Consider the following 15,002-nt stretch of genomic DNA (forward strand, 5'->3'; position numbering starts at 1 on the left):
GCTATAGAGCTAATATATATACTCCAATCCAGACTGAAGAAGTCCCCTCCATGATAAACTACACTGGCTCCCAATCAAAGAACGCATTGCCTTCAAAATCTGTACCTTGGTTCACAAAATTATCTACGGCGAAGCTCCGAGATACATGACAGACCTCACTGACATACCAACCAGAAACACATTCAAATCAATACGAACATATCTAAATCTGCACTACCCAAGCTGCAAAGGACTTAAATACAAATCAACTTACGCATCCAGTTTTTCCTACATAAGCACACAACTGTGGAACGCATTACCAAAAGCCTTGAAAACGACGTACGACCACCTAAACTTCCGGAAATCACTACAAACCAACCTGTTTCAAAAGGCATACCCTACCGATCCAACTTAAATGCCTGATCTCTGCAACACGACAAAAGTAAAGTACGTAATGGACATAACACAACTCTTCCGTTCTCCGATTCCCTAATGTGGCTGTCCCGCATGAACTTGATCTTACCACAACATCACTTTGTATTTGTTCACACCGGAGTCTGAAAACGCCACTCTGGTACTATGTAAGCCACACTGAGCGTGCAAATAGGTGGGAAAATGTAGGATAAATGTAACAAATAAATAAATAAATAAAGTTGCTGTGTTTGAAGCTCTTGCATTCTTGTAGCAGATATCCAAATAAACCACAAGATGGTGCTATAGGGCACATTCATCACATGAAAGGAAACTGTTGTACACACTGAAGTAGTAAATTACTTTAGCATATACCAGCATAAAAGTGTCAGGAAAATTTTGCACTCATGTTTTCAGATATACAATCAGTGATGTAGGCAGATGGCAAATTTTAGGTGGCCCAACGGGTAGTGTGGTTGGGCACAACGCATTTCCACTCTGCTTCCTGCTCCCCACACAAATTAAACATACTTAGCTAACCATCTGAAGACATCTGTAGCCTGCCATACCTCCCCTCAGACGAATGGGCAGAGGCAGGGTCAATGTTAAAGACATGCTGGAGCCCAGGACAGAAATTTTGACAGGACCCCCAAAGCCCGCTAGCAAGCTGTGCGTCCTTCAGTTTATGGCAGGCTTGGGACTGCTTTGAAATGAGGGCTCAGGGAAATTGGCCTTGTTCCACTGCTTTAACAGTGGCCCTGGGTAGAGGGATGAGGAGTAGGGGTTATGCATGTATTTTAAGATCCATGCTGAAGTGTGGATTCTCGCCAACACAGAGGCACAAAATTACTCTTGCCTCACAGAAGGTGTATTTGTGGAACAGCTTCCAGGGAGGCAAATTTATAAAGGCAGACATGTTCCTCCAAAGTCTATAAATGGCACTCAAAATTGCATGCACAACTTAATTAACGAGCCAGTTAGCACCAATAATCGGACGCTATCAATTATTGGCGCTAATTGGCAATAATTTGAATGTACACACGCATCTTGCTAGGTGCTATTCTATAAAGATGTGTCAATTTTTCAGCATGCAATTGAAAAGGGGGCGTGGGCAGATTAGGGGACTTAACTAAGAGATGTATGCTGTATTACAGAATACGGGAGATCCGTGCCTAATTTAGGTGTGAGGAACAGTGGCGTAGCTACGTGGGGCCTGAGGGGGCCCCCGTAGATTTGGCCCTGGCCCCCTCCCGACGATCCCCTTGAACCCCCCTCCCACCACCAACCCTCCCCCGCCGCCCCGCTGCTTCAAATACCTTGTTGTTTGCTGGCCCCGCCAGCCGAGAATCTAGTTCTTCAGCGCCGGAGTAGCGCCTTCATTCAATGCAGTTCCTGCTGATCACGCCAGGAACTGCATTGAATGAAGGCGCTACTCTGGCGCCGAAGAACTAGATTCTCTTTGGCGGGGCCAGCAAACAACAAGGTATTTGAAGCGTCGGCGGGTGAGGGTTGGTGGCGGGAGGGGGGTTCAAGGGGATCATCGGGGGGGTTCAATGTGGCGTCGGCGTTGGCTGGGGGGGGGGCAGTGGCGGGAGGGGGGCTAAACAGTGCCCCCCCCCCACCTAGGGCTGTGGCCCCCACTCCCAGCAAGGTCTGGCTACGCCCCTGGTGAGGAATTTGTAAATCCTCGTGCCCAAAACTGGGTAACGATCCTGATACTAAGAACTATTTTATAACTGTTGCGCAACTTGCAGTGCTCAATGCTCTTTTTTTTTTTTGGCGCCCAAGTCTGGGTACCATTTACTGAGTCTAGTCCATTACCCTTTTTTAAAATAAGCAAATCATCTGCACCTATGTCCCTTCCCTGTCCAGGTGCCCTGTTACACAATTAGCCTCAGGTTTATAGAATGGGGGGGGGGGGGGGGGGGGTGGGGGGGAGGGCCTCTTCAAAGCCCTTCACTACCTGGGTGAACTAAACTTGATCCTTCCTCTACTCGTGTAGTTTTTTTCAGAAACTTGCACAAACTATTTCAAATGCAGTTGATTAAAGAAAATATGTTCTTTCCCCTGATAATGAAAACTTTGTCTTGGACATGTAAGAATGTGAGGAAGTGGAGGAGTAGCCTAGTGCTTTGAGCACCACGTTGACATCCACGGCTGTCTGGTTCAAATCCCTCTGCTGCCGTGATCTTGGGCAGGTCACGAACCCTCCATTGCCTCAGGTATAAAATTAGATTGTGAGCCATCCAGGGACAGGGAAATATCCAGTGTACCTGAATGTAACTCACCTTGAGTTACTACTGAAAGAGGTGTAAGCCAAAATAAAAATAAAAAAAAAAGGCATACTCAAAAACAAAGCCTTGGATCTAAAGAAATTCATCTCTCTTGAGTTTTAGGGCATAAATTTGGATAATCCCAGACTGCACCACCATTAACTAAGGTGGAATTTTTTCTTAAAGCTAGATTTGTCATCATATCAGAGCCCTCAGAAAAAAAAATGTCCCTGGAGGCCCAAGGGACATTTTTTGTGTCAGGGGGGTTAGGGGCACTAGGCCACCAGGGTGGGTGGGGGTAGGGTTGCCTACTGAGCCACCAGGGACATTTCTTTGGTGTTGGGGGGGTTAGAGGAGGCTAGAGGTCCACCAGACCTTCCGACCCCCCCCCCCTGTATCTGAAAGGTGTGGGAGGGAGAAGGCCACTGGGCTACCAGGGAAACTTGTCCAGGGGGAGAAATGGGGAGCTGGAGGTCCACTAGACCCTTGCGTGCAGGGAGAGGGAACATCCTGTTTGACAGGTCTGGGCTTAAATGAAGAGAGTTCTAATGTGATGTTCATGCTTTCCAAAAATACTAGGACTAGGGGGCATGCGATGAAACTACAGTGTAGTAAATTTAAAACAAATCGGAGAAAAGTTTTCTTCACCCAACGCATAATTAAACTCTGGAATTCGTTGCCGGAGAACATGGTGAAGGCGGATAGCTTAGAAGAGTTTAAAAAGGGGTTAGACGGTTTCCTAAAGGACAAGTCCATAAACCACTACTAAATGGACTTGGGAAAAATCCACAATTCCAGGAATAACATGTATAGAATGTTTGGGAAGTTCGCCAGGTGCCCTTGGCCTGGATTGGCCGCTGTCGTGGACAGGATGCTGGACTCGATGGACCCTTGGTCTTTTCCCAGTATGGCATTACTTATGTACTTATGAGTAGAGCATCAAATTGCTTCATCTCTAGCCTTAGAAACAGAGAGCACATAACAGATTTTCTTGCTGAGATCTCATTGGCCGTGAAGAATGTATGAAAATCAGGTCAAGGGAGACCAATAAAGAAGGCCTGATAAGCAAGGAACAATGCTTCAAAAGGGATCCTATAACTGATGGCAGCCAAAGCTCATTTGCCAGCAAAGGAGTGACAAGATCATATTTGCCCAAATGGTACAACAGCCTACTACGGATGGTATGCAACTTTCTTTTTTTTTTTTTTTTTTTAGATTTCAGTTTAGCTCTTTCCTTTTTTCTTTTTCTTTTCTGCCTGTCAACTCAAATTTCACCCTCTCACCCTTCTCCTCCTTTTTTACTTTACATATACCTATCAAATTTCCTTCTCTCACCCACTAGCTCTTCCATTCCCCATCTCACTCCGTCCCCAACTCTCCATTCCTTTTCATCTTTAGTCTACTCCCCATTACCATATTTCTACCCTCTGTAATCACTATCCTCTCATTCATTTCCTTGCCACCCCGTTTGCCCCCCTTCTGGCCTCTCCCACATGGTTCCACCATTCCCTGCGTTGTCCTCCCTCCACCCTTCCAGCCCAGCATCTGCTCCCTCTTTCTCCCCTCTCCACTCTTGTAGCATGGCATCTCCCTGACCCTTCTCTCTTCCCTCCTGCCCTTGGCAAGATACTGCCTCTAAGACTGAACACATTACTCCAGATGGGGTCTCACCAACGACTTTTACAGGGACATCAATACCTCCTTTCTTCTGCTGGTTATACCTTTCTCTATGCAGACTAGCATCCTTCTGGCCGTGGCCACTGCCTTGTCACATTGTTTCATCACCTTGATTTCCTTGGACATTATCACCCCAAGGTTCCTCTCCTGAGCCGAGCTTACCTATCTCTCCCCTCCTATCTGGCACATCTCTTTTGCATTTCTGCACCCCAAGTGCGTCACTCTGCATTTCTTGGCATTAAATTTTAACTTCCCAAAACTAAGAATCTTACTAATGTTAAAGAAATATAAATTATCAAAATACATAAAACTTATACATTTTTATGTCTGGTGCACAGTGATTATAGCAACCCAGTGTCTCACACTGGAAGCTAAAACTGATCATCAATCATCATTGCACCAGAACCTCCCTCCCTGCCAAAAATTTTTTTATTCAATGTCCAAAAGCTGTTCATATCAAGTCCAAAAACTGTTCATGTAATATCCTAAGTACATAAGTATTGCCATACTGGGACAGACCAAAGGTCCATCAAGCCCAGCATCCTGTTTTCAACAGTGGCCAATCCAGATCACAAATACCTGGCAAGATCCCAAAAAAGTACAAAACATTTTATTTTGCTTATCTCAGAAATAAGTAATGGATTTTCCTCAAGTCCATTTTAATAATGGTCTATGGACTTTTCCCTTAGGAAGCCGTCCAAACCTCTTTTAAACCCCCGCTAAGCTAACTGCCTTTATCACATTCTCCGGCAAAGAATTCCAGAATTTAATTGCACGTTGAGTGAAGAAACATTTTCTCCAATTTGTTTTAAATTTACTACTTTGTAGCTTCATCGCATGTCCTCTACTCCTAGTATTTTTGGAAAGAGTAAACAGATGCTTCACGTCTACCCATTCCACTCCACTCATTATTTTATGGACCTCTATCTTATCTCCCCTCAGCCGTCTTTTCTCCAAGCTGAAGAGCTCTAGCCACTTTAGCCTTTCCTCACAGAGACGTTGTCCCATCCTCTTTATCATTTTCATTGCCCTTCTCTGCACCTTTTCTAATTCCACTATATCTTTTCTGAAATGCAGTGACCAAAATTGAATACAGTATTCGAGGTGTGGTCGCACCATGGAGCGATACAAAGGCATTATAACGTGTTCATTTTTGTTTTCCACTCCTTTCCTAATACTACCTAACATTCTGTTTGGTTTCTTAGCTGCTGCAGCACACTGAGCAGAGGGTTTCAACGTATCATCAACAACAACACCAAGATCCCTTTCTTGGTCGATGACTCCTAACGTGGATCCTTGTATTACGTAGCTATAATTCGAGTTCCTCTTTCCCACATGCATCACTTTGCACTTGCGCACATTAAACATCATCTGCCATTTAGACACGCAGTCTCCCAGTCTCGTAAGGTCCTCTTGTAATTTTTCACAATCCGCTTGCGATTTAACAACTTTGAATAACTTTGTGTCATCAGCAAATTTAATTACCTCAATAATTACTCCCATCTCTAGGTCATATATAAATATGTTAAAAAGCAGCGGACCCCCACTAACTACCCTTCTCCATTGAGAATACTGACCACTTAACCCTACTCTTTGTTTTCTATCTTTTAACCAGTTTTTAATCCACAATAGAACACTACCTCCTATCCCATGGCTCTCCAATTTCCTATGGAGTCTTTCATGAGGTACTTTGTCAAACGCCTTTTGAAACTCCAGATACACAATATCAACCCCAGCTCACCTTTATCCACGTTTGTTCACCTCTTCAAAGAAATGTAATAGATTGGTGAGGCAAGATTTCCCTTTACTAAATCCATGTTGGCTTTGTCTCATTAATCCATGCTTTTGAATATGTTCTGTAATTTTGTTCTTTATAATAGTCTCTACCATTTTGCCCGGCACCAACGTCAGGCTCACCGTTCTATAATTTCCCGGATCTCCTCTGGAACCTTTTTTAAAAATCGGCATTACATTGGCCAACCTCCAATCTTCCAGTACCAAGCTCGATTTTAAAGATAAATGACATATTACTAACAATATTTCTACAAGTTCATATTTCAATTCTATCAGTACTCTGGGGACGCATACCATCCGGTCCAGGAGATTTGCTACTATTCAATTTGTCAAATTGCCCCATTACATCCTCCAGGTTTATAGAGATTTCATTCAATTTCACTGACTCGTCAGCTTTGAATACCAGTTCTGGCACCGGTATTGCTCCCAAATCTTCCTCAGTGAAGACTGAAGAAAAGAATTCATTTAATCTCTCCGCTATGGCTTTGTCTTTCCTGATTGCCCCTTTTACCCCTCCGTCATCTAGCGGTCCAACTGATTCTTTTACCTGCTTCTTGCTTTTAATATACCTAAAAAATTTTTTTATTCATGTTGTAAATCCAAGGCTTAAATTATAGCTGTTCAAAGCTCAAGACAAAATTCACTGATCTGCTAGGCAGGTTCCTCATAGATGGGCAATTCTGGCAATGTTCATATGTTGTAAACAAATGTTCATTCTAGTGGAGCACTAGTGATTATGTGAAATCATGTGACATATCCAAAATTCTTCTCCATTCCTAACATGGAACCATGTTTCGCCTCTTATTGGCATCATCAGGAGAACAGAACTAAAAACAAAATCAAGTCAATCCCGATGCTCAAATCATATCATAGCATTACAAAAATGTATACAAATAAATTAATCAAAATATTTTATAAAAAGTTTTTTTTACAAATAACCTGAGAAAGGAATGATCTGCTCCAACTCTCCACACCCTCAAAGAACACCACTACTACTACTACTACTTAACATTTCTAGAGCGCTACAAGGGTTACGCAGCGCTGTACAGATTAAGAAAAGGACAGTCCCTGCTCCAAGGAGTTTACAATCTAATGGGCGAAATGTCAAGTAGGGGCAGACCAGATTTCCTGAATAGAGGTATGGTGGTTAGGTGCCGAAGGCGACATTGAAGAGGTGGGCTTTTAGCAAGGCTTTGAAGATGGGCAGGGAGGGGGCCTGGCGTATGGGCTCAGGGAGTTTGTTCCAGGCATGGGGTGAGGCGAGGCAGAAAGGGCGGAGCCTGGAGTAGGCGGTGGTGGAGAAGGGTACCGACAGGAGGGATTTATCTTGAGAGCGGAGGTTACGGGTAGGAATGTAAGGGGAGATGAGGGTAGAGAGGTAAGGAGGGGCTGCAGATCGAGTGCATTTGTAGGTTAAAAGGAGAAGCTTAAACTGTATGCGGTACCTGATCGGAAGCCAGTGAAGTGACTTGAGGAGAGGGGTGATACGAGTGTACCATTTCAGGCGGCAGAGTTTTGAACGGACTGAAGGGGGGATAGATGGCAAAGTGGGAGGCCAGAGAGGAGTAGGTTGCAGTAGTCAAGGCGAGAGGTGATGAGAGCACATGCGCTCAATACAACTAGGCTAACCTCTCCTTATTGGATAACCCAACCTCTAACTCTAATTGGTCAACCCCCCTGTCTCTATATTGTCAGCCACTCAATCTCCCTGTTTAAACCTTGCAGGGCTACCGTACCCCAGGAGAAAACATATCTTTGTTCTTTTCTAATTAAAACAGCTGAAATATTACCCCCCCCCCCCCCCCAGGTAAATTAACCTGTGTTAACACTATAAATCGCAGGTCATGATTATACTGAAACCATTGATAGACTGAACTTAATAAGTATTAGCTCTATGAGGCTTTTTCCTTCCTGTGTTAATTTTGGGTTACTTCTCCAGTGAATTAAACTTAACAGTCATGATCATCCCTTCCTTCTTCCCAGGGCAATTATACTTTTAGATCACGAACTAGTTCACAGTACGCGCTATTTTAGAATAAAAAGAACTTTAACAGATTTTAATAGGAAACAGCATTACCCAAGAACCTCTAAGAAATTACAGTACAGTCTTGATTACCTGAGCTTCGCTAATCCAACCATCTGGCATATCCGATAGACCCCCCAGTAACATCACTGCATTGCCGTTAAGAAGTGTGCAGGTTCTCTTCCTGTTTTCCGGCTTCACACGCTGCTGGATAATGTTTTTTTTTTTTTGTTACATTTGTACCCTGCGCTTTCCCACTCATGGCAGGCTCAATGCAGCTTACATGGGGCAACGGAGGGTTAAGTGACTTGCCCAGAGTCACAAGGAGCTGCCTGTGCCTGAAGTGGGAATTAAACTCAGTTCCCCAGGACCAAAGTCCACCACCCTAACCACTAGGCCACTCCTCCACAATACTGTATTTTAAATACAGATACCCTATGCCTGTTCTTTATTCGACAATAGCTCAGTCCCGTTTATGTCAGATAATTGAGCCTATACAATTCTACATACATTATCAAGTAGAGATACGCCCTCATCAATTAGCAACAAAAAAACTAGGCCATTCATCTCAGCAAACAGAAATAATTGAACATGCACACTCATGAATGTAGGGGTCCTTTTACAAAGCCACTGTAGAATATGGGCTTAGCGCATGGTAGTGCAGGACTTTTCTTTGCGTTAGGCCCATTTCTTCTGCAGCCATACAAACATCTATATACAAGAAACCCACAGACAGATGCAGCTACCTCCACAACTCCAGTTTCCATCCTTCACCCTTCACATACAAAAAGATCCATCATTTACAGCCAAGCCACAAGATACCACCGTATCTGCTCTGACCCAGGGGACAGAGACAGACACCTTAAAAGCCTGACTGCATCCTTCAAACAGAAAGGCTACAACCCCAAAATAATCTCCAAGAATATTGCCTCCTCCCTCAAAACACCCAGGGAGAATCTGATACAGTACAAGGAGAAAAAAATCCACAGACAGAATCCCCCTTGTAGTGACATACAATCCGGAGCTGGAAAAACTGAGAAAAATCATAAGAGATCTACAACCTCTACTCCAGGAGGATGAATTACTGAAAGAGATATTCCCATCCCCACCAGTACTGGCCTTCCGACAGCCACCCAACTTAAAACACAAGCTAATCAGAAGTAAACTTCCATCACAGACTGAAAAGGAACAGAAGGGCACACTTCCCTGTAATTTATCCAGTTGCAAACTATGCCAAAATATTTCACAGGACCCCAAAGTCATCCACAAAGGAAAGATATTCAACATAAAGGGATCTTTCACTTGCTCATCTTCCAATGTGGTATATATCATTCAGTGTAAAAAATGTAACGAAGGATGCTATATTGGAGAAACAGGCCAGATGCTTAAGACAAGATTCAATTTACATAGACATCACATGAACAATGCTGGTGCCAGTAGGGCTCCCACACCTGTTGGTCAACATTTTACAGGACCAGGACACTGTACCAGTGACTTCACAGTGAGAATCCTGAAAGGTAACTTTAAAACCATACAAGGACATAAGACCTTTGAAGTCAGAATGCTTGAATATTTTAACACCCAACAGAAAGGACTTAACAAGGATCTGGTGTTCCTAGCCCATTATAAACTATAAAGCTGTATGTCTCTGTTGATCACCCTCCCCTCACCTATCCACACCCATCCTGTTTAAATACCAATGATATGCTTTGACGTCCCCATGCATACTTCCTACCCACCCCCCTCCTTCCCTCCCTCCTTCCTCCCACCCTGTCAGACTGTCATAGTAATGCTTGAATGTTTTCACTTATATACACTGTCAGCTAGCACATTTGCTTATTTCCGATCTGAGGAAGAAGGGCAACCTTCGAAAGCTAATCAAGAAATGTATTAAGTTATGTCCAATAAAAAAGGTATCATCTTATTTTCTTTTCCATGTTTTATTTTGTTTGATTTCTATTGATAACCTTAAGAGTGGACTAACACGGCTACCACACTCCTCTACTTTCTGCAGCCATAAACTTGCCATTTTCCTATGATTTTTTTTTTCAGGCCCTGCACCGGTGCCCTTAACCACCTCCTATTTAGAAGACGCTAACTGCTCTGACGTTAGAACATGCGTAAGTCAATTCCACTTACACTTCCATGCCCGTTCTCCACCCATGACACATCCCCAACCCAAAAAAAATAAGAACAATTAGTGCGGTTACCACACGCTAATGGCAAAACTAATGTTGGCACTTAACACGACAAGGCCATTTACTAAGGTGCACTACCGTTTGTAGCGCGCACTAACCATGGGTGCCTATACAGTTAGCACGCGCTAAAAATGGTAGCTCGCCTCTAAAGCTGCTTAGTAAACAGGGCCCTTAGTAAAAGCATTCCTTAATTTGTCCTAAAGTAATATGAACCCCACCCACCCAAAAAAAAAAATCTTACGATTACTACATTCTAAACCTTAACTCCACACGGCAGCTTTCTATTAAAATACCTAAAAAAGACAAAATCTTCCCCAAGACGACTATATCAGAAACATGAATTCGACAGGTTATTTTCAACCCCCCACAACTGGCACAAAGTGTTTAGAAACCTTTATTCAAACAAGCAGACATACAGAGGGCATATAGAAACACATAAATGCCACACACACAGATACAAAAGAGAAAAACCACATTCACTGCATCACTGACACAGAACGCCTGCCATACACACCCGGGGTCCCGGCTCGAGGAGTCGAGCTTCGTAATAAAGCCTGCGGTCCTAAGCCCCGCCCCATCAGCCGAGGCCCCACCCTTTCTCTCGGTCCGCCTTCAACCTCGTGTTTCCCCCCCTCGCTCCCTGACGCGTTCCGGATTGGCCGCCGAGACACGCCAGGTTGGGAAGCTCGGCCTCCGACTGGTTCACGAGCCCAGCCCCCAGCCATTGGCTCCCGGGTCGCGTGCCCACTGGGGTCACGGGATTCACCCGGAAGCGACGGCGCGTTGCTATTGGCTGCGGACTGCGGGCGCTCTAGGGCTGGAGGGAAGAATATGGCGAGGAGGATGCAGCAGCTGAACGGAGCCCAGCAACCGCTTGTTCCCATGGCTGAAGAGGGCGAAACAGCGGTGGACGGTGCAGGCGGCGGCCTTCCCCGTTGGGGGCCGCAGCACGCGGGCGCCCGGGAGTTGGCGGAACTCTATTCCCCAGGTGAGGGAGATAAAGGCTGGACAGAGGGGCTTGAGGGGACCCAGGGCCCCGTAGACCAGCCCCGCCAATGCATTGTTCCAGCGGAGGTGGGGTTCGGTTTCGAGCCACTGGGACCGAATTGCATCGCTTCTCTGGCTTTTTATGGCTGCCTTGAATTCACACGCCCAGACTGCTTAGCTAAACGCAGCCTCTAGATTTTCTGCCAAACTAGAATGTGTTTGCACAGAGTTGCGTGCAGTTGTCATGTCCGTTATGGAGGACGTTTTCTTGCAGTGGTAAAGGTGCTTTAAAACGGTGCTGTTAATGGGCAAAAGAGATCAGGCAACATAAAGTTAAGCATGTATTTAATTCCCGGTACTATGGCAGAATGAACCGTGGTTTGATAAGCTTTGCAACCTGGAGCATCTTGCAGGTTTTGCTTTTTGAATGTTGGAAGGTTAATCTTTTTGCAGGTTTCAAAATGCAACGTGGACCATAATTATTGCAGTTAGTGAGACCGGTTTCTGTTACATTTCTGTTTAGGTCTCGGTACTAAAAATTCCCTGAGCTTAGTACACACCTACTGGTTATTAGTTAGGAGGCTAAAACCATTCTCTTTTGTCTACTGAAAGTATGTGGTCGTGTATTAGTGGCATTTAACAACTTGAACTTATGGCTGTGGAAATCTAGATTAAACTATGGCATGTATAAAAACATTTTGCCCCAGGTACATGTAAACTGCTAAATATATATTTTCTTTGGGTGGGAGGGGGCTAGAATTAAAACTATTGAATACTGGAGTACTGGCAATGGTGTTTGCTAAACGGAATGTGGCTTTTCCAAATGGCAGCCCAAGTCAAGTTACAATAACTCCTATGTTCTTAAAGCCATAGAACAAACAACCTAATGTTTTGTAGGAGTGCTTGGATGTCATGTGTACTATCTGGTGAATTCAGTAGAATATTCAGATATTGTAATGTTGACATTTTATACAGTAGGTGTTTGTGTTCACACTTGGTTCTTATCAATTTTTGTACCAGAAATATAAAATAGCAGCTCAATATTCTGTTTGTATTTGTTAATGTTTTCTTTCTCGGATGTGCTTTGCTGCATTCAGTTTACAGTTTTTGACTACAAGTTGTGTACATGCATTTATCACCACAGTCAATGCTTACACTTGGTGCATGAAAGCAATGAGACTTCTCTATTCAGGTCTGCTAAAAATGATAAGGGCAGTGTTCTAGATGACTTCAGTTCATAATGAAAGGGTCCTTTCATAATGACTAGCCCTAGGCAGGATGTATGAATCAATAACAAGTAATTCAAATGGTATTTCTCATATCCTGCTTTAGAATTTACATTCTCCTTTCTCACATCGCCATTAGTATGGAAAACAGATATTCTTCTCATGGGTATTGTATATAAAGAGGAGAAGTTAGACTTTTATGTTCAGCGTGACAGGAGACAATCTGTTTAGCAGCAAATAGATAGGAATACATGATAACCCAAATTTTTGCTACAAAATTTTGTCTAGATTCTGCAGAAATGCTTAAGTTCCAAATTCACATTTGTTTTCTATATTGTCATAAAGAACAATTACACAGCTACCAGAGACCATAGATTAGTCTGCTTCACCTCAGTTTTCATTGGCCCGTCTCATTCCCTATGTCCAACAACTCTGTAACCTCCCTTCTTCTCTGAAGTTAGTTACTAAGAATAAGAAATTCCAATGCTGCACTGTCCAGCTTCTTTTCTCATACAGCAGTATTAATACACTGAATAATGCATGTTTCAAATGAGACAAAAAAATATTGTATATGCTGGATATGTACTGTTTTAGATATGTTTAAAGCGTTGGTCTGACAGTGTGGGGGGTGTCAACAACCAACTAACTGAAAAAGAATAGGTTTGCAGCCTATGTAGATGAGCTGCTCCTTTAAAAAAAAAAAAATTATGGACGTAATCTCCTGCTGTGGAACCATTAGGCTGAAGCATCCTAGAATGTCGAAACTGTCACTATACTCTTAATTGTATTCATAGTTTCCATGTGTGTGTTTTGCAAATCTGAATAAACACCATCTGAATACAATTATTAGTTACACATCTATTGTCAAATGGTTCTAGCTAGTTTCGGTTGGCTGACTTTATCATGCCATTCCTGATTGTCTGTAATGCAGTCCATCATGCAAAATGAATTAGTGTCATCACTTCTACTGTGATTCCAGAGCGCATTTTAAAGAGTGGAGCAACAGATTATCCTCTGTGTAGTGTGCTGCTTTGCATGATGTTTGCTCCTAATTTGTTTTTCTTTTCCAAGACAAGCTGATGCCATCAGCTGGGAATCAAACAGGGTTCTTGCAGTCAAAGTTTTTTTCCCCCACTTCTTTATGGGATGTAACTCTTGGGTAAATTACAGTTTTATGCTTTTAGCATGCCAGGCTTATTCACTGTACAAGAAATGTAGACTGATGGGGAAATATTAAGAATAAAGCAGTTGTTTAATGTCATTGTTATTCATAAAGTGGATTTATAGTAGAAAAGGACTTGGGGTAAGATGTTTCTTTGTTTGGAAACCCTTTTTCTTTTAATGAGGATAAACTGACAGATAATGTACAATAGTAAGGTTTTGAGTACTCAATTTGCCTTTAATTTTAATTATCAGACCTTCTGATTTGTATTGTTTTGGCATGATATGAGGGCAAAGGGGTTAGATTCGGGAGGAACACTAGAAAATATGTTACAAAAAGGGTGGTGGAGGCAAGAAACAACCTCTCAGTGCAGGTAATGAAGGCAAAAACAGTAACAAGAAAGTGATGGGTCCAACTTTGCATATTAGAAATGAAGCATATTGTTTCAATTTTAGGAAACCAATAAAAGCTTTTCTATTTAAGAAAGCTTTTCCCCTTGAAATTGGGTTGACTTTCTTACCTTAAAGGAGGAGGAGTAGAGATGGGATTAAAGGTGTTTCTTTTTTTTAGCTTGGAATGTTTGTTAGGCTTTGTTATATAGTAAGGTATTTTAATTATGCATGTGAAGTAATTCGGCTAGGAGTAAAACCATAGGCGAAGCAAATATTTTATTAATAGTAAGTAAGTCTGGGATGAGCACAGAAGGATTCTTAGTTGCAAGGAAATAACGAGAAAGAACAGATTACCGTATTTTTCGGACTATAAGACGCACTTTTTTCCCCCAAAATTTGGGAGGAAAATGGAGGGTGCGTCTTATAGTCCGAAGGTAGACTTCTCCCTACTCACGCGATCTTCCCTGGTGGTCTAGTGACGTCGGGGCAGGAAAGAGCCCCCTCTTTCCTGCCCAGCGCGCTGCTCTCCATCCTCCTGTATACAGCCTGATGGTCTCGGCGAGATTCAAAATGGCCGCCGAGACTTCAATTCTCGGCGGCCATTTTGAATCTCACCGAGACCGTCAGGCAGCAATGCATACAGGAGGATGGAGAGCAGCGCGCTGGGCAGGAAAGAGGGGGCTCTTTCCTGCCCTGACGTCACTAGACCACCAGGGAAGATCGTGTGAGTAGGGAGAAGGGGTGACAGGGCCGGGGGGAGGGCGGGATTCGGACAAGACGCACCGGAGCACCTAGGTTTTAGAGTTGGGAAAAAGGAAAAAAAATTTTTTTCCTATTTCCCTCCTCTAAAACCTAGGTGCGTCTTATAGTCCGAAAAATA

General features: G+C 43.4%; 1 protein-coding gene across 1 annotated transcript in view; it reads left to right on the plus strand.

Annotated features, from left to right (window-relative positions):
- Positions 1-11,077: 11,077 nt before the first annotated feature.
- The window catches only part of TMEM189 (transmembrane protein 189), a 66,169-nt gene continuing 62,244 nt past the window's right edge, over positions 11,078-15,002 (plus strand). The window contains exon 1 of the mRNA XM_030211290.1: positions 11,078-11,343. Coding sequence (XP_030067150.1) covers positions 11,187-11,343 — 157 coding nt within the window. The 5' untranslated portion in view covers positions 11,078-11,186. The remainder of the gene's footprint in view (positions 11,344-15,002) is intronic.

Source organism: Microcaecilia unicolor, chromosome 8, assembly GCF_901765095.1.
Source record: "Microcaecilia unicolor chromosome 8, aMicUni1.1, whole genome shotgun sequence".
NCBI lineage: Eukaryota > Metazoa > Chordata > Amphibia > Gymnophiona > Siphonopidae > Microcaecilia > Microcaecilia unicolor.